At 33.3% G+C, this 25,764-nt stretch overlaps 1 protein-coding gene across 1 annotated transcript in view; it reads right to left on the bottom strand.

Annotated features, from left to right (window-relative positions):
- LOC144839292 (uncharacterized) overlaps window positions 1–25,764 on the bottom strand; it is a 42,138-nt gene that overhangs the window by 13,090 nt on the left and 3,284 nt on the right. Inside the window, exons 6-44 of the mRNA XM_078694609.1 lie at window positions 25,208–25,316; window positions 23,763–24,029; window positions 23,194–23,398; window positions 22,364–22,772; window positions 21,723–21,853; window positions 21,444–21,553; window positions 20,424–20,470; window positions 19,955–20,186; window positions 19,578–19,690; window positions 18,791–19,048; window positions 18,153–18,454; window positions 17,887–18,043; window positions 17,237–17,492; window positions 16,872–16,927; window positions 16,406–16,662; window positions 15,822–15,917; window positions 15,420–15,474; window positions 15,257–15,298; window positions 14,505–14,677; window positions 13,884–13,982; window positions 13,427–13,481; window positions 13,162–13,224; window positions 12,444–12,715; window positions 11,863–12,016; window positions 11,307–11,513; window positions 10,461–11,003; window positions 9,433–9,516; window positions 8,799–9,061; window positions 8,147–8,288; window positions 6,800–7,168; window positions 6,247–6,324; window positions 5,385–5,668; window positions 4,737–4,853; window positions 4,005–4,083; window positions 3,181–3,368; window positions 2,951–3,065; window positions 1,485–1,765; window positions 975–1,097; window positions 319–397 (exon numbers count right to left, since the gene is read on the bottom strand). Of these exons, the coding sequence (XP_078550735.1) occupies window positions 319–397; window positions 975–1,097; window positions 1,485–1,765; window positions 2,951–3,065; window positions 3,181–3,368; window positions 4,005–4,083; window positions 4,737–4,853; window positions 5,385–5,668; window positions 6,247–6,324; window positions 6,800–7,168; window positions 8,147–8,288; window positions 8,799–9,061; window positions 9,433–9,516; window positions 10,461–11,003; window positions 11,307–11,513; window positions 11,863–12,016; window positions 12,444–12,715; window positions 13,162–13,224; window positions 13,427–13,481; window positions 13,884–13,982; window positions 14,505–14,677; window positions 15,257–15,298; window positions 15,420–15,474; window positions 15,822–15,917; window positions 16,406–16,662; window positions 16,872–16,927; window positions 17,237–17,492; window positions 17,887–18,043; window positions 18,153–18,454; window positions 18,791–19,048; window positions 19,578–19,690; window positions 19,955–20,186; window positions 20,424–20,470; window positions 21,444–21,553; window positions 21,723–21,853; window positions 22,364–22,772; window positions 23,194–23,398; window positions 23,763–24,029; window positions 25,208–25,316 (6,870 nt within the window). The remainder of the gene's footprint in view (window positions 1–318; window positions 398–974; window positions 1,098–1,484; window positions 1,766–2,950; window positions 3,066–3,180; window positions 3,369–4,004; window positions 4,084–4,736; window positions 4,854–5,384; window positions 5,669–6,246; window positions 6,325–6,799; window positions 7,169–8,146; window positions 8,289–8,798; window positions 9,062–9,432; window positions 9,517–10,460; window positions 11,004–11,306; window positions 11,514–11,862; window positions 12,017–12,443; window positions 12,716–13,161; window positions 13,225–13,426; window positions 13,482–13,883; window positions 13,983–14,504; window positions 14,678–15,256; window positions 15,299–15,419; window positions 15,475–15,821; window positions 15,918–16,405; window positions 16,663–16,871; window positions 16,928–17,236; window positions 17,493–17,886; window positions 18,044–18,152; window positions 18,455–18,790; window positions 19,049–19,577; window positions 19,691–19,954; window positions 20,187–20,423; window positions 20,471–21,443; window positions 21,554–21,722; window positions 21,854–22,363; window positions 22,773–23,193; window positions 23,399–23,762; window positions 24,030–25,207; window positions 25,317–25,764) is intronic.

Genomic DNA, 25,764 nt, shown 5'->3' with positions numbered 1-25,764 from the left:
ATGAAGGTGATGGCAATAGTTCTAAAGCTCTGTCTAAACTATCAAACTAGTTTGACAAAAAAAGTGTGATGAATCCAAATATGGAAGTGATATTGCTAAATTTAGTAGTGATGACATCATCCTGTCCATATGGGCACATCACATACAACGAAAACATTGGATTTTGTCCTCTAGCTAATACATAATACCTCAATGATAGTAAAAAGCACTACTATTATTTGCAGTCTAAAAGCATGGACCTATATATTAATTTATAGGTCATGGACCTATAAATTAATGTATAGGTTCATGCTAAAAGTAACAAACAATTAAGCTTACGTCTAACAGTGGATGGATTCTCCTCTCTAGGAACACACCCGCAGCACCCGTATGTTGGTCTCTTCAAAGCTTGACCACTCTATACAAATATATAATTATTATTTTCATATTATAAAGCCATTATTGATTGATTTTATTTATTTATATAACAGTACAAAACTGAAAATCACACTAAAATAGGATTTTCTCCCATTTAGTGAAGATATTTGAAGATCGTAACAGATAGTTTGTAGTACACATAACAAGATTGTTTTGAATTGAATTTATGTTTTCAGTATAGCAAAGTTTATATTCATATTATATTCGGTTTATTTTACCATATAAAACATCTATAAAAAACATTTATATCAATTGATAAACAAGTGTATTTAATGAAAGGTAATTAATAATGATAAACGTTATACATTATAAAGGTCCTCCAGAAATTCAGGTTTTTTAAATTATAGTTACTAGACCACCGTGCTAGTTCATTGTACGTTTTATTTGCTCACTTGTTTCTTCACAAGTCCACTCATTGGCTGGTTCTGATTTCAAATTATCATAATAAAATTGGATTACATTTCAAGAAAAGTTTGGTTTTTCAGGAAAATCCGGTTTTCTAGGTTTCCAGTTTCATGAAATTTAAGAGTAAAAACACAAACTTATAAAAAACTTACAACTTCACAGTCACTTTCTTGCAATTCGCATTCATAATTGCACTCAGCAACATACTTCTGTTTACTGTCACTGAAGACACATTGGCAGACTTCACAATCACCTTGTGTAACGGTTTCACCAACCTTTTAACAATAAAAAAATAATAACATTGTTAGGTTAAACTACTATAATTACCATAGATCATAGTGTACTATTAATTATGCCATTATTTTACAATCTTATTAAAATAAATATATATATATACAGCTTCTTATAATATGCTTTTATTTATGTATTGTTGCTGTTATGATATGTTTCAAAACACAAAAATGTACTTTCTTTAAACTTTACTCATTCATTTATGAATACAAATTTGCAAGTAAAACTAGAACTACAGTTTATTATTATACAGTTTATTATTTATTTATTATTATAACAAAAAATAGTTTTACGTAATGTTCATGAAGCTAATGAAGCTTCAGCAAGTCATTTAGCAAAATTAATTAAGAAATTGAACTTATTTGTCTTACTTGAATAATTCTGTTACCCAACAAGCACTGTTCATTATTACAAACTAATTCATCGATTCCCACACAGTATTGCGATCCAGCGAAAGTGTACATTGGAAATAATTCTCGGAATTTTAGATTCGATGAATCATCCTTTTCATAACCTGGCTCACAAGTGCACCTAGTCAAAACGCAATTAAAAAAATCTGCTGGTGGCACATAAGATGGTTTCCATGCTTGTGCAACTGTTACATCTGCTTGTTCATTACATGTAAAATCATGATAACATATAGGATCGCACGCTGAAAGAAAATATAATAAAAAAAATGTTGATTAATGAGAAACGATCTTTGTTTAATGGCTCATTTATATACGATACGATTAGGTTGATAACTCAATAAATATGAATTGTTGTTTGAGAAAAAAACAACAACAAAACAACATCACGGGTGAAATCATAACAAGATAGATGAAAATATAAGATAAATGTGGATTAAGGTGAATTATTTCTGTGGTAATAAAAATAGCAATTGTGATTGAAGGGATATGATAGTATAAGAGATGGTGATAGTTATGGTACTGGTGATGATGACAATGATAATGATGGTTTTGTTTATTTAAAAGATGATGTTAGTAATATAACGGTAGTCATGATTTATAATAAGAAGAACATATCTCCTGCAAGTTGTGTGGAGATCAGAATTTTTAGTCGCGTGCTCACTATGTCAGTCGGGTGGTCGGTCGGTAGGTAAACACTAACTTGAGCACGCGACTGCAGCCATGTATATGGCCTTGTTAATTTTAAAATCTATAAAATTAAGTTCCATCCTAAAAAAAACAAAAAAAAACAATAATAATGAAATTGCATTAGTATAATTTAGAATGCTATATATAGCACAATGTGGGAAAATTCAGTTAACAATGTGTATATTTGCTGCGTAACAGCTATTTGTGTTCTGCACAGTAACTTCACGATTTGTGAAAGTTCATTGTTTGACTACAAAACATTGGCCAAAATAGCTATTGGGTGAACTTATTTATTGCAGGCGATGTACACTGCATTGTCTGTGGGATGTCTTTTATCCAATGGAAATATAGACATTCAGTTTGTATCTTATAGGAGGATCCTGCGTCATCAACACTACGTTATGCTTATAGATCCACCTGCAGTAATCACTTGCACTTTGCAGTTTCTAGTATATCTTTACAGTGTCTTTTTGTGTTTAAATGCGTATTGTTAATGAGAGCGAGGATGGTGGTAGTGGTTATTGTGATGGTAAATGGCGGTGGTGATAATAGTGATGATTTGGCGATAATTGAAGAAGATGACGGTGATGAAAGAAGATGTTGGTAATGATAGTGATGATGGTGGTAGTGGTTACGATGATCGTGAATGGTGGTGGACACTGGTTATAATACTGCAAAATGATCATAGGTATAATGATGATGGGTGTGAAATAATTATAAATAATATACTGTATAATTACTTGGTGTTTCGTTGCAGCCTGATTTGCTAGTATCAACTTGACAATCCCAGGTATATGAACCTGCCATATCGATACATGTACATACTAGGCAAGCGACATCAACAGATTGTTCAGCCTAAAACAGAAATATCAAATTATGATTTATAATATTTAATGTTACTCTTTTATTAAAATGCAATATGATGTATTGAACTCTTAATTGATATATTCTTAATTTGTCTGTCTTATACCTGGTATATGACTCCCATATATTCACACTTGTTATCACAGATTGGTTCACGAATACATAATTGACTAAGGTCATCCAGTGTGGTTCCTGGTGGACATTCACATGAAGAACAACCTGATGGCAAGGACAGTGTTTCCAAGATATTCATCTCTTCACATGTTGGTTCATACACACAGCTATCTTCGCAAACTGTGAATTAATAGTGTTTTTTTGCATGTTATAAACCATACTAATTTTAAATTATTGTTTTTTTTTTCTTTATCTGTCTTTCAACCTGACAAATCACAAGAACTTTTCTTTTCTGGATATCCTCTCTCCTTTTTTTCTTCCACCACACCAACCACAAGAATGCATCAGTATATTATATAGTTAGTATTTTGTTTAACTGAAAGCAAGTTTGAATAATTAAAATCAAATAGAGATAATGATTTTGCGCTGGATAAGCTAAATGATTATATGAAGACTGTCAAGGAAAGAAGATTGTTATGCTTTAGCTTCAAGCTCTGTCTACACTATCAAACTTTATGTGACAGTCTACACTATCAAACTTTGTGACAAAAAAATGTGATGTGTCCATATATGGACACGATGATGTTATATCACTACCATATTTGAGGATATCACCTTACCATATTTGGGCACACTTTTTTTATCAAACTAATTTTCTACCATTGAAACACATTCGGAATAACAGAATTTTAGAAAATTTGCATATTATTAGTCCAGCCAAGGAGTGTCTGCGTCTTTAGGAGATTTAATTATTTAGTTAATTGTAATACTTTAGTATTATTTTATTTATTGAAAATCAGAAAAAAATAGTCTTACAATTTGTTGGAGGTTCTGTTACAGGTTTTTCAATGCATCGACAACACTCTCCAGCTCCTTTGTACAAAATGTGTCCCTCCTAGAATCAATATACAGTTCACAGAAAATGATATTTCAGTACATTGTATATACAAACTTCCATTAATTATATCAAAATAATCATAGTCATAGTATATAGATAGATCAATGATAAAGACCATGACATGGTAAAAATTACATTGCAAAAGACACTTTTTAGGTTAGGTGGTAAAAATAAGTCTGGAATAGACAGATGTGGCCAACATTAACAAAGGACAGATAAACAAAAATGTCAGATGTCTTGAAACTGAACCTCAATATAGTTTGCAAACCATACATATCACTACGATTATGAAACTTTCTATTAACATTAAGTGAATGCAATCCAGTTTTTAAAAGCGAAACACATTTTCTATGCCTTAAGATATTTATTTGAAAAACATAATTGTGATATTGATATTTTTGTCTATTTTGACAAAAACTACATATAATTCAGAGTTCCTTATAAAAATTGGTTCCCACTAGGATGCAACGCAAGGACGTAACGCAAGTAATTTGACCAATCTCAAGCATTGGATTATTCAAACAGTCACAGGTGATTGGTGAACTTGATTGTGTTGCATCTATGTCCTTGCGTCCCAGTGGGAACCAAGCTTAAAAAACAAACTAAAATTTTAATTAAAGATGTATTAATCAAAATCAAGTTGCACAAACCTGGCAGTCTTCTTGTGTCAATTTACACTCCTTAGTACACTGAGCAACAGACATACCAGATTGATCTTCAACACATTCACAGACCTCACATTCACCACGTTCAACCTGTTCTCCATCCTGAAAAATTAGATTAACAATGTTTTAATGGCTTATTATACTCAATTGTGTAATATTTAAAAAGTTGTTTGCTGATAATAAAAATAATGATTGGAGTCTTTTGACAATTTGAAATGACCATTATTCAGAATATGCAAAACAATTAATTTTTTTTGGTGATAAAAACATCTAAACTCCGAACAACAGTAGTTTTCAATATTCTCCAAACAAGTACAGTAGTTAGATGGCAAAAAATATACACAGGTCTATTCTGTAATAACTTCTACATGATGATGTTATATTTGCACATACGATTTATACATGGGTATGTGTTGCTGTTAATCCTGATCTGAGACAACAATTGTTGTCTTAGCCCTGATATGAAATATTAACAGTTGATTCGTAACTTTTTAAAGAGGGTCACGGCTGAAAGACACAGCATTCAAAGAGCGTATTTTTTTTTATTGAAAGCAGTTCAAGCGCATTGGACAATCGTTTGATCTTACTGCCGATGCAAGTCTTTTTGTCTATGAATAAATAAAGGTTATTTACAGCTATAATTATATTAGAGTCCAAAATACAGCTTGAACCACACTCCTGTTCTTCACGGCGGATGCAAAGGCCTGTGTTACCCTGTCCAGAACCTTGAAACATATCATTAATGTCATTATTGTTTTCAGGAGAATCTCTCATGTACCCCGGAGCACAGCTACACATATTCAAATTCCAACATTTGAATTCAACTGTAGGATTTATTACATATTTCCAATTTTGGCCAAATATCATCTCTGAAATCTCCTGACAGTTGACATCATAATAACAATCCTCATCACATCCTGTTGGGAAAAAATGTGAGAGATTTTATAGAAAAATTAATTAATTAACATGGCCTTGAAGTCTAATCTAAAAGTAGTAAGTGAGTCTATTTTAATATATTCTATATTTTCCAATTGGCCAAACATCCAAATGAAACACAAGAGTAAATTTAGTTTAATGAAACATTTAAATGAAGTATTCTGCAAATTTTAATGGCTTATTAATAAATAATGAATAATAGTTATAATAATTATACAGATCTATATTTGACTTTAAGGCAGGGACCACAACTTCTACCACCATCAATGTCATATATATAACCTCAGCTCCAAACATGGTGGATGGGGCTGAGGCGGAATCTTGGCCAAGTTTCGATGTAAAATGTAATGTAAAATTTATGGATCATCAGCGCCGCGGGTTGGTTCCAGGAAGAGGATTTTAGGCCACGAAATAAATAGTTTTTGGCTGGTCTAGACTACACTACACTTACTGTAGTCATAGGTACAATTTTGTACCGTATATGAAATACAATGAGAACAGGATATAGCTAAATGAACAATGCAATTGTGTAAAAAAAAGCAACATTAGCAATACTCACGCGGATACTTGGTTGTCAGTGGGACCTTTCGTGTTGTGAAAGCATAAGCAGCAGTAGTTGTAGATTCAGAATCAGGTCCTGAAATATAAATATAAACTGTTCTGTAAGTACACATACTCTTGATTCGAAAGCAAGAGATGACAGAATAATTGTAGCATCACATATTACAAAAGTGATGCTGTATTATGAAATGTGTCTATGATATTCTATAATTTGGATAGATACTGCTACATTACTAAAATCAGTCATATATAATTAATAGAGGATAAATGTATGTGCTTTTATGTTTATTATTTTAGAACCATAAAAAATACACATATCACATAATTATCAAATACAATCATTTAACTACACCCTATAGGAAAAAGACTTAAGCAATAATCAGTAACTTAGTGGAGCTTGGCAGTTAACGTGCCAGGATTGTAACTCACCACTCTTTCAACTTTAACTTTGAAATTTATTTATTATTTATAAGTATAAAATAAAATAGTTTATCCATCATGTAATTAGTGAGTTGCTCGCTGTTGGATGAGTATAAAAAAATGTACAGTACCTCCACAATTTTCTTCATCAGCTCCATCAGGACAATTCCAGACACCATCGCAGATGAGACTATCTCTTGGAATCATACTGCCATCAGCACACTCTTTAACGCAACGTGGTGGTTCTGTTGTTTGCTGCTCGGTTGATGTTTCTGTAGTAGACTCTGGTGTGGTTGATGGCCTTAAAGTTGTGGAAGGCTGATACATTGTTGTCGACTCTGCTGTGGTTGATGGCCTTGAAGTTGTGGAAGGCTGATACAATGTTGTTGATTCTGGTGTGGTTGATGGCCTTGAAGTTGTGGAAGGCTGATACAATGTTGTTGATTCTGGTGTTGTTGATGTCTTTGTAGTTGGAGGCTGCTCTGTAGTAGGTGGTTTTTCTACAAGACATACAAATTAAACAATTTATTTCGGTATAATAAACAGCAAAATGTTAAATTATGAGGTATATATTATACAGATATTGCCTGCTTAGAGGCGCAATATAAGATTCAACATCCCAGAGGGGATGATATTTCGCTCGAGGGAATATATTTTACCAATATAAAAGGCGATATCTGTTATATTATATAGCCAACAACAAGTAGAATATCTACTGGGTCGGGTAGCTAAGCCTCCTTTATGTAATAAGCCTGCCTAGTTAGGCGTTGCATTCACCTTACCTTGCGAAGAATAATATACAGGTAATTACTAATTAATGATTCCTTGGCAATAAAATATTCACTTAGGCCTTGGTCGTTTAAATTAATTGAAGAATTTCCAGCAATAAGCCTACATTAATAATAATAATATTATTATCTTCTTTGAGCCGAATCACCGGATGTTCAGCGTGCCGAATACAAAATATGTTTTTTAAAAATAAGACATGTTGATAAATTATGTTATGAGAGAAAAACAAAGATAATAAAAAAAAATACAAGTATATAAGCTAAGATATATGTAAACATATTTAAAAACACAATGGGAAAGTCAGAATATATAAAGTGATGTACTACAGAAATGTACTATACAATATATATATTACATAGCCTATGTAAATACGTGAACATGATTGGTTGAAACTGCATCACATGAATTTGCTCTCGGGATGATATTCTCTCGAGCAAAATATCATTCCCTCCGGGATGTAAAATTTTATATTTCACCTCTAAGAAGGCAATATCTGTATAATACAATAAGGAAATAAAAGTGGGATGAACCTACGTAAGGCAAAAAATATACAGCAAAAACTCTATCGAAAAAAAAATCGTACTACCGCCAGAGCCATGGAGCGAGTGAGCATTGATGTTACGTATGGCTAAGTAATTACGGTTACACTATCTTAAACCACTCGGCCACTTGCTTTATGTATTACATACCATATGGACAGCCGATGAGTTCGAACCGTAGGTCAACTGCATCTTCAAATGTTGTTACTTTGATGAATATCTTTGTTGCGGTTATCATCGATGGAAGCTCTACTTCGGAAACACCATCATCATTGTAGTTAGGAACAAATGTCTAATGAGAAAAACAGAAAAATCACTCAAAAGAATCCTATAACTTCTAACCAAATCTGTTCTACATTATAACATGTATTCTTGCAATTTGATTGGATCACGTGCCGTTCATTTTATTTTGCACTAATGAACTACTTTTTTTAAATATGTTGATATTTTTCTGCTACTCGAAACTGATTGGATCGCTTCCTTTTTTAATGGCCTAGCTTCTTGGCCTTGCATTAATAATTGATTTATGATAGATTCATTTATTCAAAATTTATTTTCAAAAAGTAGGAGCGTTATAAAACAAATAATGAATGTTTTATATTCGTGCATGCAATGGAACAATACTTCTTGCCAGATAAAATCCTGAAGCTTAAAAAAAAAAGAATTTTGAGTTTATTTAGGGTGGATGAATATGTATGAGCCCAAACAATATACAAAGATGATAAACATGGAGTTAATAAACATGAGTTATTAACATTTTTTTGCAGGATAGAAATGAAAATGGAAAGTAAGTAAATGTTACCTTCTCATCCTCATGATAATTTTCATCAGAATCTAAGTAAGCCACCTTAAATTCAGTAACAAATCCACTCGTACCCTTCTGAACAATAATACCAGTAATTCTGACTGGAACGGGGAATGCGACACGCACGGAATGTGGTGTAATGTCCGACTTTGGAAGCCAGGAATCCCCTCTGAATCTTCCAGATCCTCCAAGATTGGATGAGTAGGTGATGGCTCTGTCAGGTATATATCCACTCTCCATTCCAAGTGCCTTATCACAAGCTACAGCAAGAAAAATAAAAAAAAGTATAAATGCATTGATATAATCATAATCATAACAATGACATTTTAAAATATTTTTTAAACAAATAACCTATAAAATCAAAAAACTTGTTTCCAATGGGTCCTTGGCAAATTTGAAGAAAAACAGGTACAGCAAACAAAATACTAGGCCTTACAATCTACTGTGAATAATACAAATGATGTAACGATTTAGCTTGGCTGGCTAGCTTGTTAGCAGCTTATTGTTATTATCATGACCATATATGGACATGATGATGTCATATAACTACCATATTTGGGCATATAACTACCATATTCAGAGTCTTTTCTTTAATTGAATATTAAATTCTCAGATTTTAAAGTATATTTACGATTGGTAGTTGTTGACGGCACTGTAGTTGTGGATGGAGGTTGTGTATACACTCTCGAAGTAGTTGTTTTGTTTTCTGTCTTCACTACAATAAAAATGAAAGAAATACTGAATTAAACAAAAATTAATACAATGTAAACAATTTTTGTAAAAACTGATTACCCAATAATAACTTATAAAACATGCGTTTGGTATAAACAATATTTGAAACAAGTGCAAAAAGAAAGTTAACAAATTATGGAAATACAATTATAATAACTGAATAAGGTTAGACAGTTTAAGAATTATAATAGTGTGGTTTGCAGTAAATGTTGATCAGGTTTAGTAGGGTGCATTCGTTTAATGTAGACACAATGTGCAGTGGAATTATTAAAGAACTGTGCTTGATGGAACGATACATAGTGATGGTTAATATGTAATTCTTAGGAAATATTGTTGCTTTAGAAATCGCTGATGCTTAAAAGCTACGTTGATATTTGCTGGAGATACAAAGTGTTGGTTATTAATATGGAATGCTTTGAAAATATTGTTCAGGTTTCTTTAGTAATATTTGGAGATGACTTAGTGATGCTTAGTTGATAATTGCCGGAAAGATACATACTGTAGTGGTGGTAAATATGGAATACTTTGGAAATTGTTGGAAGCTTAGTAGTTGTTTCTTTGGTTATGCTTAACTCATACTTGCTGCAGAGATAGAGTGGTTGATATGGGATGCTTAAGAATTGCGATTGTAATTTCAGTGGTAGCTGTGGTTGCTCTTTATTATTTAGATGATGGTAATTTCATACTTGACGGAATAATGTAGTCCACACTGTGTGGTCGATATGGATGCATTGGAATTGCAAGTGAACTTGTGGTGGTTGAATTCATACTTGCTGGAAAGGGTTCCTTAGATTTTGCATTCTCAAGTTTATGCACAGGAAATTTAGGTAAAGTCAGTAGTTGAAGAAAGACCAGTAAGGCGAGTAGTGCTTGAAGAGAACTCAGAACAGATGTCAAACATAGACAATTATTTACAAAACCCTGTACCTTTTTCTGTGGTAGATGGATGAGCAGTTGTGGGTAGATATTCAACTGTGGTTGTACTAGGGTGGCTGGTGGTAGAGGAATACTTGGTTGTGCTAGGGTGGCTGGTGGTAGAGGAATACTCAGTTGTACTAGGGTGGCTGGTGGTAGAGGAATACTTGGTTGTACTAGGGTGGCTGGTGGTAGATGAATACTTGGTTGTACTAGGGTGGCTGGTGGTAGAGGAATACTCGGTTGTACTAGGGTGGCTGGTGGTAGAGGAATACTCGGTTGTACTAGGGTGGCTTGTGGTAGAGGAATACTCGGTTGTACTAGGGTGGCTTGTAGTAGAGGAATACTCGGTTGTACTAGGGTGGCTGGTGGTAGAGGAATACTCGGTTGTACTAGGGTGGCTGGTGGTAGAGGAATAACCGGTTGTGCTTGGGTGACTGGTGGTGGATGTGTATTCAGTTGTGCTAGGGCGAGTTGTAGTGGTTGAGTATTCAGTGGTTGTAGATGGAGGAGGGGTAAATATTCTCTTTGTAGTTGTTCTGTTTTCTTCCTTAACTAGAATTAAATATGAGCAACAAAAAATATAATAATTATCTTAAAGGAACGTTTTGTTACGATGGAAAGATTCTATTAAAACCGGATACTATTTTCTGTTGGTTCCAAAGGTTCCAAATACTTTTCACCTATTAAAATTCATTTTAACCAGGGAGTGCATGAGTTTTGAGAGATGATTGTCTTTCATCACATACAAAATAAACTTTTGTTACAACAAGTATCTGTTATCTGAAAATTACACGTGTAGAGGTGATGTTTCATATTACCATTTAACTTAAATTATCTCTTTCATCTTGTACTTACTTCCAGTTGTGTGATGTATTACAGTGGTTGTAGGTTCCTCGGTTGTCGTGGTGGGATGCTCGATTGTTGTGCTTGGATGCACATATGGAGTGGTTGGTTGTTCGGTTTTAGTGGTTGAATATTCAATTGTTGATGTTGGTTGCTCGGTTGTTGTAGTAGGTTGCTCAGTTGTTGTGGTTGGCTTCTCGGTGGTTGTAGTTTCAATATCTAGAAACATATTTCGTATAAAATGTAAGCCTTTGTAATATTTCATTTTCCACATGATCAATAAAAGCGCAAAATAAACACAATCACATTGATTGGTCACCTAACAAATATTTATTATGAAACCATGCATGTAACTTATTTTTTATATAAGATATAAATTATCTCTTAGAATATTATTTGATTATTATATTATTGACACTATCCCTCATATTTACAAACAACTCAGAACCTACAACCTAAAAACCTGAAACCAGTGCTTTAAAAAAAAGTTCAGAAGTAACTTTGGTTCTGTTATCTGATATCCAATGTAAAGATATATAGTTAGAAAATATAGAGGGTGTAAATTTACCAAGAGTACAACCAAAGAGTTCATGTCTCATAGCAATTTCTCCAGTCCAGGTTAATGGTCTAATGACAACATTCCTGGAACCATAAATCGGAGAAAAGACTAACTCAGCTTCTTCTTCACCATCACCAGTTGGAAAATACATCAATGAATGAATCTAAATAAGGAACAGATGGCATTGGTTGAGAGTAAAAAGGTAAACCAACAATTTGGTGTTTTGGTTTGTTATTAACTAGTTACATTGTCTTAATTCATTGTTCACATCTGAGGATATTGGTACACACTTTCTTTCGTTTGATTCCTTGATTTTGCTAGATTATTTTTCCAGTTTGGACCACTATCAAAAAATGAATATGTCGTTGAAAATATTTAAAAAAACACCCTAATATGCTATGCTGACCAATGAAAGTCAACACCAGTAGTATGAGGATAACTTATACACAACCAACAATGAGATATTTTAAGAGACATGTATGTACAAGAGGGCGAATCCAGCGAATCTTCTATACTATTGTTTAATTTGACATACTGTTGGTATCATCTGTGATATTACTGAAATATTATAACAAATTGAATTGTATTACCTCGCTGAATATCTCTACATTTTCACTATCATAAGCTACAATTTCGACTGAATCTACACGTGATCCATCAGTATCTCCACGAATTTTTACACCAGTAACTATATAGTCTTTGCTGAACGAATAATCTACGTATTGAATTTTGTCAATTATTGCAGGAATCCATGCAACACCGTCCAAGTCACCTAACATTGGCACGTTCTGGAGCACATCCTTTGTGGTGGAATACACTTTCTGCAGATTTCTAAGTTTGACAATACGATCACCACAAGGATCTGCAATGATGTAATTAATTTGAAATTTAGTTGTTGGTAAATACCCTATTTTCCATCTTTTAGTAGTTTCAATTGCTTTTCTTCTTTTTTCGGATAAATAAATAAATGAAATGTTGATAGGAGGGTTGAATAAATATAAAACATTTATACCTATTCCTACTTGTTTAAACCCAAATCATTCCACTATTTTTTTTAAATTGGAACTAATAGCTTACATTGTCAACTTTATATACCTCACAGACAAAGAATTGATGAACAGTAAATTAATTTAAATATACAAATCTTATTTATGTTTCTGTACACACATTGGTGATTGAAACCATGAATTGAAATGAGAGTTAAGAAAGAACAGGACACAATTAATCAGCTGTTCCCAACAGCTCACCCACATTTTCTGGTTTTCCCGAAAAATCATTTAAGATTATTATTTAAAACAAATCACTTACTTGGTGTTGTTACACGTGGTGTTGTGATGCGTGTTGTTGTCACTGTTGTTGTAACAGTAGTAGCTAAAATACAAATATTTTTACAAACATATTATAGAAAACCACTAAAATATATACTCACAGAGAAGCAAATAGTATAAATGGACTAATCTAACATAACGCTATTTATTTATTGCATATTTATTGCTTATCGTGCATACTGTAGTGTAAACAGGAATTATCATTATCATAAGTTAACAATGAATATATCACGATAATGACTTACTTTTTGGCTCACAATAGCAACATGAATTTTCGGTTCCTTCAATAAGTCGTGATCCCTAAACAAGAAAAATTTTACTTACAAAATTAGTGTATACAACACATTTGATAGTTTGACACATTTACTAAAAGGTTTATACAATATTATGTTTTAACATGAGTTCACACTAGAAATACTTTTACCGATGGCAATACTTTGTCAACATGGGTAAAAACATCTGTTTAACACTGCTGTTAAGCTCTGTCTACACTAGTTTGAAAAAAAATTTATGTTATGTGCACAAATATGGTAGTAATATGCCCAAATATGGTAGTGATATGATATCATCGTGTCCACATATATTATTTTTTTGTCACATGAAGTTTGATATTGTAGACAGAGCTTTATTGTTACTTTTGTAGGTTTGGTATAAAAAGCATGGTCAATGTCAGGGGACTATTATTTGAACTTAAAAATATACCTCTTCACATGATTCGATGTTACAGCTGCGTTCACATTCTGCTGTATATTGTTTACAGATACAAGAGTAACAATTTCCGAAAGTCCACACTTCACCTTCCTGCAATAAAACACATATTAATTCCATTATATACTCTCATTAGCTTTTTACTTATTTTGTTAGTATCATTGATATTCAGTCACTAATATCCACAGCATTGACATTTTTTCAGTAATTTGTTATTTTAGTTTAGTGAAATGTATGAGTGTGTTCATACTGTAAAATAATGTTAAAATGGTGAAATAACTCACTGCGATATGTTCTTTCTGTAGTTAGCTACTAGATATAGTTCATTAAAGATCATAACAAAATAAAGGGCAAAAATTTGTGTACAAACAATTAATTATCAACCTCATTATTTCTTATTACAGATCGTTAACGAAAAATTATACATAAACAGGGAATTGATTCGAATCTGCAAACTCGCAATTAATCATCTTTATTTATGTGACCAAAGCGGCCAAATTTTTAACCATATTAATATTTGGTAATATGGCAACTGAACTGTATTACCGGTAGTCTTTTTTACAATTTTTATTATATTTAGCATAATAAAGTATTAAATAAATAATAAAATGTTACCTCATAATTAGTACCATTATGATAGCAAGAACATCCAACAGGTGGTTTGACGCAATGTTTACCATTCCAGGTGTAACCTTCCTCACAAGACACGCTACAGTGTATGCCACAAGCAGCAACAGACCCGCACGTATCGCTACCATCACAGTTGCTCATGCAGTTACAGTTACAAGCTACAGTATTGAAAAAAAATGGTTAGAAAAGATAATCAGAAAAAAAAATGAAAATATTAACTAAAAAATATAACTAACCACTTCATAAGTATGGTTAATTATAATTTTTTTTTAAATCATTCAAATTTAAATTATTATAGATTGAATTAAATAATAATTATACGAGAAGATATTTGATTTATCTGTTACGCAATTTTGTATACAATTTGAATAATGTAACCAGTCTATTGTAAAGCTAGAAAAAACAAGCTAACATCTAACATTATTATTCATCCCAGTCTAACAATGGTAGGCCTACAGCCCATAATAGGTGGTTATTGTTCCATGTGGCGATTTACAAAATGAAAAGCAACATCATAGCAAACAAAGAAAACACAAAATACTAAATTTTTTACTAAACTACATTTTTACAAGACCATGATTTGAATTGAAAAAAATAAGGTGTTATGTCAACATTATTTTACTGCAGTTGTGGCAGTAACTACATTTTTACTGAAATAATGTTTGGGTGAAAAAAACAGTGTGCATGATTAGCCAGAAAAACTTCAGTAGAATAATTTAGACATTTATACAACTTACATTCTGTTGTTGTCTGAACAGTAGTGGTTACAATGGTTGTCACTGGAAAATATAATATATATATTTATTAAAAACTAGCAATGTAGGCCTATATGCTACTATTTATAGTTCATGACGTGAAGAAAATTATATTTATTATATTAATACTATAAGACATACTTACTTGGTATACATTCACAGCATCTGTCCTCATTTTCATATTTTCGTAGATAATGATTCTAGAAAACAATTCGTAGAAAACAATATTTTTCAATTTTCATTAGTTAGTTCTTTAGTGGCTTTCAAAATCTTGGCATTTCTTTCTTATCGTAGTGATTTATCTTTTGTTCTACAACTTTCATTATTATAATTATTTATCTGGATAATTGTTGTCAACATCTTTAAATAAGGTTTATCACAAATAGTGTAAGCTACAGTATGCATGATGGGAAGGAAGGGAACAATAATAGTGCCACCACCAGTATATAAAGTTATTATACTGGTTGGGCTATTTTTCCCAATTTATTCCCATCATGCATCGCTCACGCTATTTGCGATAAACCCTGCTAGAAATGTTAAATCTTACCGAATTGCAAATTAGCGTGCAAGTTTTGTTACAAAAGGTCTCTCCATTTATACAGCGGCAATATTTGCAATCTGACTCCCAGTACATGGCACCGTCCTGTGTAATAAACAAACCCAATATTTAAATTAGTATTATTTAGCCTGCATTATGCATGTATCAACAATATAAGATTTATAAACATAAACAAACCAGAAAAATTATTAAATATACAACCTTTAAATTTGAAGTGAAAGTCTGAAGTTATTATGATTATGTCAAATCAGAAGGCAATCAAAATGTTATAAACTATAATAGTTGTTCTTCAGTTGTTATATGCCCAAATATGGTAGTGATATGACATCATCGTGTCTGTGGCACATCACATTTTGATAAAGTTTGATATTGTAGACTAGAGAAAGATTTAAGCTCTGTCTACATTATCAAATTAGTTTGACAAAAATAAATGTGATGTGCCATATAATGGTGGTGATACAGTATGTATGGTCACATAACATTTTTTGTTCGATAGTGTAGACAGAGCTTTACAGCAGTTTATGAACACGCTGTTTGATGTATATATAAAGGGAAAACATCAATCTTCTTACCTCTCTTGGTATGTTTTTATTATCAATGCAGGGACAATCTTCCTCATCAGATCCGTCATTACAATGTATCACCTTGTCGCACACGTTCTCATTTGGGATGCAACTAGCACATCCATCACACATATGGTAGTCAGGTGGGCACGAGCAGGATGTAGTTGATTCAGGTGTCGTTGTTGATGGTTCATGGGTAGTTGGTTTGTGAGTAGTTGGCTTGACAGTTGTAGATTCAGTAGTTGTTGGTGGTCTTGGAGTAGTCACTAAAATAAAAAGAGAACCGAATTTCTACATTTTAACCGATACACAGTATCATGTCTATTGACAATTGATATCCGACAGTCTCAAGTCTTTTGATAGCAATCTTTATCACATATTTGATACTGAGTGATAGGTTCTTTAGGTAGATGGCCTGGTTAAGTTAATATTAGGAGTTAGATGCTATGGTATTAGTAGACCTGTATCTACTTACCCCGTGTAGTGCACCCTGGACCATAACATTTCATAAATCCTTCTTTTTCACAATTACTTTAAAAAAAGACAGTTAAAACAATTAATTAATTTACTATATTTCAAAATCTTTTTTTAATAGTGGTGTTAAAAAAATCAACTATACAGCACAATAATACAGCATATTTTTAATAATGTATACCTTATTTTATATAACGGCACTTAATATGGACCAGTAAATACCAGTGTAACCCCCTACTTTTCCAAAAGATTGCCTGGAAGCTTGACCAGACCCACCATTTTTAAGTCCTTATCCGTGAAGACTAGAGAATTGAACCCATGGCGATTGTATGGCTAATGGTTTGCGGTGCCCCTGTCTTTTCTTACCATTGCTGACAGTCGTCATTAACAATAACTTGGCCAGGTTGATACCATACACCATTGTAGTAACAAGGACACTTATCTTCAGGGATACATGTACCGTCAAGGAGGATGGTTCCTTCTGGGCAATGACATCCTTCAGAACAGGTATTGTTGTAAATATCGACCTCCTGGCAGACATCTATTTTTGTGGGGTTATGACACTTCTTTGGACAGAGTGGACCACATGGATTATATACCTTGTCTTCGTCACACATAATGCCTTAACAAGAGTAAAATAATATTAAGATATTAAAACTTGTGGTGATCATAAGAAACAGCCTTGTGGATGTATGCAGGATTTATATTGGGTAGTTGTAAATTGAGTCAATAACTAGTTTTCGCATGAGTAGTTTAGAGAACAGTTACACTAACCTAGTTGTTCATTTTTGCATCGCTTCAAGATGTTTTACTTTGACGTTATTTTCAGAAAGATGGTTTACCGTAATACTTACGCATGCGTTGTCTACAAAGTGGGCAGAGCTTGCGCGTTGCATGTTGGGAAATATACTATTTTGTTGTTTGTTGTAGGCATTGCGAACATGTTTTACGGCGCAACCTCTTGGCAGCTTGTGTTCTAAATAAATATAATAAAAAAAGCTGTCTTTACAACATACCACAGCCTCCATCAGATCTCCAATCAATAAGTTGACTTCTAGCAGCACAAACTCTTGCATATTCAGCAACAACAGTACACAGACATTCACAATCTCCTCCCTTGTCGCAACCACAAGTATCCATGACGCAAGCTTTGTAATAATAATCTGGATCAACCTACATGATAATAAGAAATTTGGTAAATATCACAGACTACACTGTACCGCTACAATGGGTCATTTTAAAGACAATAAGATTAAATAACACAAGTTCAGTATCATCTTACCACTTCATGGCAAGGTGCAAACATTGACTGCTTGATGATACCACAACCATACTCAGACCAAGTACGACGTTCCGGGTTTATCTCACATGGATCTGGTTCCTCAGGAGTTGCTGGACAGCTAGTTGAAACACGCCATGTATCACCAAATATGTTTGGAAGAGACTCAATTTCTCCCTGCCTTGTTGTAAAATCATTACCAGAGTCGCCATCAAAGTCCCCACAAAGACCACAGACCTTTGTAGCATAGACTGGCTGAATTGTTAGGTCAACTGACGTGGCCTCATCCCAGCTCAACATCACATCTGAACAGAAACACAAATAATTTGTCATACCACCTGACTACATTTAAGTTCCAATATTTATTTTTGGTGGAGGAAGACATAATCGGGCCCATGAAGTTGAGTCACAGTATGTGTCTTTACTGTTAAGAAACAGTTGGATTACATCAAGTTCTAGTTTTGGGAAGGTTTTCATATTTTGTGAAAAGGCCACTAAACGGACTAAAAAACTATGCCCCAAGTAGTTTTCCGTACAGTGCTGGACCTTCAAAAGCATTGTATAGTAGGGTACTAAATCATTGCTGAACAGTTTCCTTAAAATAATAAATAAATTGTTAAGTAAATATTAAAAAAACATACTTCTGTCATTGGACATAAAATACCAGCTGGTTCCAGATTTGAAAACTGTTACAGTGCTAGTCGGCATGCCATTGTATTGAATTTCAGGCTGATCTTGTCCTTTCACTAAATTGACATGCACTCCTTTGAATTCAATGTGTACCATCTTTGTACACGTCACACCAGATAGACCGCATGGTACGTTCTCGGTGGTCACACGGAAGGTACCTTCACCCTCTTGTCCGCAGTCGTCTTCTGACAATACATATTCACAGTCACCTGTAAAAATATAAAATTAAATATATACTATTCATATCTTACTGTTAAGGTTATAAAAGCAATTCTGTATAAAGTGGTGTATAACTACTGCTAGAATGAATATAGACGCAATGATACCCATGTTGTGTAATTCATTTTTCCGACAATTAAACACTTGGATAGGACTGGATTCTCCTTATACTGTATCTTAATATAACATGATTATAATAATATAACGTGATCAAATGCCTCAACAACAGGCCGGGAGTGCATGGTAGTTACCACAAATTAATGTCATTGTATTTCAAAATTTACTAAAGAAATGGCATAAGCAAAACAATTAAATATATATACACAAAATGAAACATGATGTTTAATCTACTTAATAATAATTTTATATCATAACAACAGTACTGTACTGTACTATGTACATATTCTCATACGCTGTCTCTGTTTAGGGATCGTGTTGCAGCCACAGGTAAACTCCGGAGCTCAGCATCCTGTTTTTATATTGCATTGGTATGACCGATTATAACTAACTCTAACTTACCTTGGAAGTCATAGAGTTTGCCATCATATGTCTCGTAGTGAGGGTCTCCAAAGGCTCTACATGATGCAGGACACGGAATTTCCATACAATACCATTGTTGCAAATAACAATAGCTAGAAAAACACCATAAATGTTTGAAACGTACTATTAACACCACCTTGGTTTAATGGGAATTTAAATACTGAGAATATGATAAGTTCTGGGTGAAAAAGGCAAACGCACGTAAAGTGTCTTGACTAATGGATACAAGCAATGTGACGAGCGTCAAATTCGAACTTACAATCTCATGATCAGCAGCCCAATGTCTAACACACTGCGACACACTAGGTTAGGAAAAAGTTGCGATTTGACAGAGTTAAATATGAACTGAAACATACCATGGATAGCAATTTTCCTGTATACTGTCTCCTTGGGCATATGCAACTCCTTTATGAAAGCATGGGCAAGTGGATGGATCAACACAATAATCACCATACTCTACTGTTCCTACAGGGCACATGCAACCTTCACGACAGTTGGTCTCCCTGCAGTTAACGTTCATGTTTTGGCATGTCCGTGCGCAGTTGATACAGCTACTCCATACACGTCCTGTTGGGCACACTTCAACGTCTACAAAAAACACATAATACAATATTTTTATCTCATCTACCTTATATGTGAATATACAAAAAAATCCCATATGACAATTTGAGTAGAGAAGTACGTCAGTCTTTTCTGGTCTGTGGATCTTGCATGCATTTACAATAATACTATCTGGCTGGATTGATTACAACATTTTATTCCGTCAAGATTTTATTTCAGTCGAGAACTATTTCATCATGGCCTAACATAGCAATATTGACTTACCTGTACAGTCATCATTTGTACAAGTCCAACCTCCAGCAACACATGTACTGTTAAAATAAAAATGTATACAAATCAGTATACAGCATTAATTAAAGTAATTGCTTGCTTTGCTATTTGTAATAGATATAGAGCCAGACAAAATGATGACCAAGATCCATTTTTCAACTAATAACATATTCCACTCTACGCATAAATATTCCATAAACTTTTCTTTTTAATTAATAATACTGGTATTGTTAGGCGCTCTGTTCTTTCTAGGGCGCCATATAAAAACTTAGAATAGAATAGAATATGTATTCATTTACCTCCGCCAAGGAGGTATATGTAATCGATCGCGTGTGTTTGTTTGTCTGTTTGTTAGCAGGATTACTCAAAAAGTAATTACAAGATCTTTACCAAAATGAATATATAGATAGATATGTGGTCGAGGACCATTCCATTAAATATTGGGACCATTTGGGACCATGGTCCCAATTCTGGAACACTTTTTAGTATACTTTTCTGACCTGCTAGTGTTAAAAGATAGGACAGAATTTTTCAAAAGCCGGCGAGCAGTCTTAAAGTAACAAGTAAACTGAATTGCATTTTCTCAAGAACTACTTGTCCAAAAAACTTCATTTTTGTACAAGAGGCAAGAGTTATAATTTGTGATTTGTAATTTTAAAACATAATTTGATTTAGCGTGCACCTTTTTTGATGCGAGTAGTTTAAAAAACCTATTTCTTTTCAAATTCACTCATTTGATTTTCGCGTTGCTGTCCCATTGTTAGTCAACTGAAGCTATTGTTAATTGAAAGGCTTGTTACATAACCATTACACCAAACTCGCATACACATGCTTGTAGTGAAATTAGCCTAAATCACAAACAGCATTAAGACACACACAAATTTATATATATTTATATTTTCCCGGAGAAATCTTATGTAGGAGAATTTTACAGTAGGCGGAGGTATGCACTCTCGGAGTGGCTTTCTAGTTTAAGTATGTAACCAATAGTACTGTTATGTATTATGACCATACCATGTGTTGCATTCACGTTTTCTTGTTTGACCTGGATCGTATGCTACATCATTATGGTAACAGTGACATTGTGATCGCTGGACACATCCATCTCGTTCGTCATCCCAAACCTAGAAGATTTAGATTAAGACAAAAAAAATGGAAATATGGTCTTTATTGGTTGATGATTATTTGTGGCGAGAATTATTTCAACATGATGCTTATAGAAATGAGTACTTCTTAAATGTAATTGAAATTCGTATTCAAATTATTGCGAAAGTTGATGTATGCAGGAATTACCGTGTTATCAGCACACTGACACCCTTGAACGCATTCTGATGTGCAGTTGAAACCTTCACTTAACTCTCGGCATGTAAGATCACAACTGGGTCCACATTCGTTATAAATCTTGCCAACTGGACACTCCGCGTCTATGATATGAACAAAAAAATTAAAGGGACGTTCAGACAAGAGGGAAGTATTGATGTACCAATCTGCTTGTGTCAACCTTGGGTGGTGCCCGTTAAATGCTCTTTACATTAAAGTCAGCTTTAACATTACTAGACAATTTACTCCTGAAAAGTCTTAGGAGTCAATGTTTTACTTTCGTTTACACAGCAGCAAGCTTCATGTAAAGAAGCAATTACTGCAAAGCTTGTATTTTATTTCCAAGTTTGCATAGCAACTTTAGGTAAATGGAGCATTAATGTATTCTACTTATTGGAACAGGAGTTGTTGAACTGAGACAAAACTGATTCTAATACTGTACAGTAGTACCCCACCTGCAATTACCGCAGTAGCTATATTTTTAACAATTAAAATATGATGATGATTTGAGTTTGTTTAAATGTTTTGTTTCTCTCAAAAATAGAAAAAAAAATGTAATGTAAATAAAGACGGTTTCAACTATCGTGTTTCATTTAAAAAATGGTTTTACTTACGACAAAGATTTTCACTACGCCATTCAATAACCTTGCCACGATAAGCGCATTCATAGGCATATGCAGAAAATGCAACGCATTCACATTCTTCAGTTTGCGGTGTCTGAGACATGCACGAGCAAACAGCCTGCATGCAGTTATCAAAAAATGTCTCAACTTCGAGTATCGTGTTGCATGTTTTGAATGGTGCATCATACAACTTTTCGCACACAATTCGAGCATGAGATTCCAATGATGACGTCAATGTACAAGCACCTAACGAATTGTAATTGTCTTCGGTCAGATCTGGACTAGATCCATCAGTCTTCCATGAGTTTGCAAATCTATGTATTCGGACTTCAATGACGTTAGTAGGAGTTGATTGGTCATCATATTGTTTGCTGTTGAAGTTACCAAGTAGTCCATTGACCTATGTATTGTATTATTAAAATGTTTATAGTTGATACATTTATAAAAAAACCCATTGAACTTGTTTTTTATTTACGATATCATTGCTAAAATTAATTTCAGTAGTAGTGATAATAATGCAGTAAAAAGAAACTGTCAGTAGTTTTTTATGTATCGCGGCAAAAAGCCATCCTGCACATGTGCATATGTTTCTGGGCATGTGTAGAATGATTTTCTGACTTAGTGGTAGTGTATGTCTGTTGCTTGGTGCATCAAACTAAGACAACCAAAAGTTTATGAGGTACACACTGCAATGAACAGTGTATGTGATTATAACCAAAACAAGCTTGCTAAATAATTGCATAATAAGTTTACAAAATGTAGTTACTATATTAATTGTGGTAAAATAAATTTGACTTGTTCCCTAACAACAGTAGGCCTACCTGTCCTTTCCAAGAGGAATCCAGACGAACGTAAAGTTGGTCAGCGCCGTCCCACAGAATCGAAACACCAATGTTAGTCTCAATCCTGATGAATGAATCTGAGACATATCTTACACGAATAAGATTTTCTTGAGATGGAGTACCATGGTTGTGTGGAATACCAACTACTTCCTCATCACGAGCAAGTTTACCATTCTTTATAAGTCTATTAAACAAATTATACATGGGATGAAAGTAAGGTGCACTATATGTTTCTTAAGAGTCATACTTTAAGGGGGATTCCATCTATCGACAGGGATTAATTCACGGTTAGTAATCCTTGGCCATGTGCTTAAAGACATAACATAACAAAATCCAATGTAAATGGAACTTGATGATGGTTAGGGTGCGATAGTCAGCAGTAGGCCTAGATTTAGGCGGTCGGAATACCTATGTTATAGGCAACTTAGTGAGTACGAGTCAATCAATCTCAGGTAGGAACTAAAACAAAATATTTAAAGTATATATTATAAAATGATACATTATAATCTTTTTCTTAAACACCTGTTGTATACAAAAGCTATACTTACTTGAACAATGGGTTATCGTTGCCAACTTGAATAGAGACAGATTCCATGCATTTGATATCGACCATGTTCTGTGTGCATTTACTCAAATCAATCCATACAGAGAAAGAAACAGAATTTTGGCTGTTTGACTGCACCAAGATGTATTGAGTGTTGCCACGAAGACGGAATCGTATGCCGTCAAACGAAGCAAAGTTGGTATCACCAATGATCGAGCCTCTACCGGGGCAGGCTAGATTAGTACAGTTCCATGAAGCCCCTTGACACACACTACAAAAAGAATAACAGTTTCCAATATCTACAATTATGGATGTGACACACTAGGACGATTACGATCGATGATAAATAGACAATCATACATTTTTCTTACATAAAACAAAAGAAATTCGAAAGGTTTTCATTCTATAAATCCAATCAAATGATGTACTGATTGATAAGAACAATAACATTGTTGTATCGTCAATTATTGCTCAGTTACTAATCATGATGTCATTGATTGTGAGTGTGAACATATTGTTGTCATTAAAGGCATCATAGATGGTTATCCTATTAGTTATATGGTGAAAACTGTTTAGATTTATATTGTTTTATGCAGTAAAATGCATATTTATCTAGTGTAAATGAGCATTTACATCAAGTAGATATATATGCATGATACAATATATCTGGTGGCGCCAATTTCACTTGCTGCACAATTTTTTCAATAGCATATCCAATTGCACATTAAATTGTGTATATTGAATCAGAATTATAAATGTAATACTTTTTACATGTAATTTTTACATTTTAATGTACAGTATTTTGTAAACTGTAATTATCAATTTTAACATTTATATACTGTTCTAAATGGTCGTTCATAGTAATACAATTTTATATGTTCTGTTGAGAAAATTGACTTATTCATGTGTTGGTCTAGTAGTTAAGGAACATGTTCAAATTATTTTACTAGAGTTACGGAAAAAAATTTTGTTTACATGTAATTTGTATATTTAGCAATTGTGGGTGCATAGTTTATAACTTCCTGATCTTAATCTTTTACATTAAAATAAACTAAAATCTTACATTATTTTTTTTGCAGTAAGAAAATGGAGTTACTGCAGTAACTGCAGTAGAATCAAAATTTTTATTTTGTCTGTTTGTTCCTTATCATAAGCTTCTACATGGAAATAAACTAAAATCTTACATTATTGCAATAAGATAATGTAGTTAATGCAGTAACTGCAGTAGAATTAAAATTGCTATTTTGCTCAAGATTGCTATTTTTTTCTATTGGGTTAAGGCAAAAACTATAGAGGGCCTGAATCACCACATGAATATGAAATTGAATTCGATTTTATGATTAAAAATGATATATCAATGTCAAGACTAATTGGAGCCTCAAAATTGTCCGCCCCCTCTTAATTGAAGTGTTCTCATTTGTATTTTATATATTTAATTTTTTAACTCACCATTCTTTACACTCTGATGCCAGTAAGGCTCCTACTGGATAGGGGTCATTGCTTCGGACACACGGACATTCATCAATAGTAACACAGTTTTGACCATCGAACAATGTTCCTTTGGAGAAGAAAAATTTGTAATTAAAATGTATTTGCGGTATACACCTGTAAGAACTTATCAGAACATTTATTATTATTTAAAAGAAATTAAGAGTGAAGCTAAAATAAATGTTACAGACCCAGTCAGCAGCTTCATAACCTAGTAAGTAATATCAATTATGGTATTAGGTTATGTTAGTATGTCAATTATGACTATTAGTATAAAGCCATCTTTAATAGCTGACTAGACTGGGTTAAAATGAAACATTTATGAAAAGAACAGACAAAACAATATAAACTCTTTACTGAAGAAACACATAAATCAACAGTCATAAGTTCTTTTCAAGTATGTTAACATAATAAACTGGGTACTATAAGAAGGAAAATACCTAAAAGGAGTGGTAAATAAATAAAAAATGGAGGAGAACTAATAGTTGAAAGCACTACACAAATTATATAAATACAAA

This window comes from Antedon bifida, chromosome 4 (genome assembly GCF_963402885.1).
Source record: "Antedon bifida chromosome 4, ecAntBifi1.1, whole genome shotgun sequence".
Classification (NCBI taxonomy): domain Eukaryota; kingdom Metazoa; phylum Echinodermata; class Crinoidea; order Comatulida; family Antedonidae; genus Antedon; species Antedon bifida.
The sequence above is the reverse complement of the archived record's forward strand: the minus strand, read 5'-3'. Positions and strand labels throughout refer to the sequence as shown.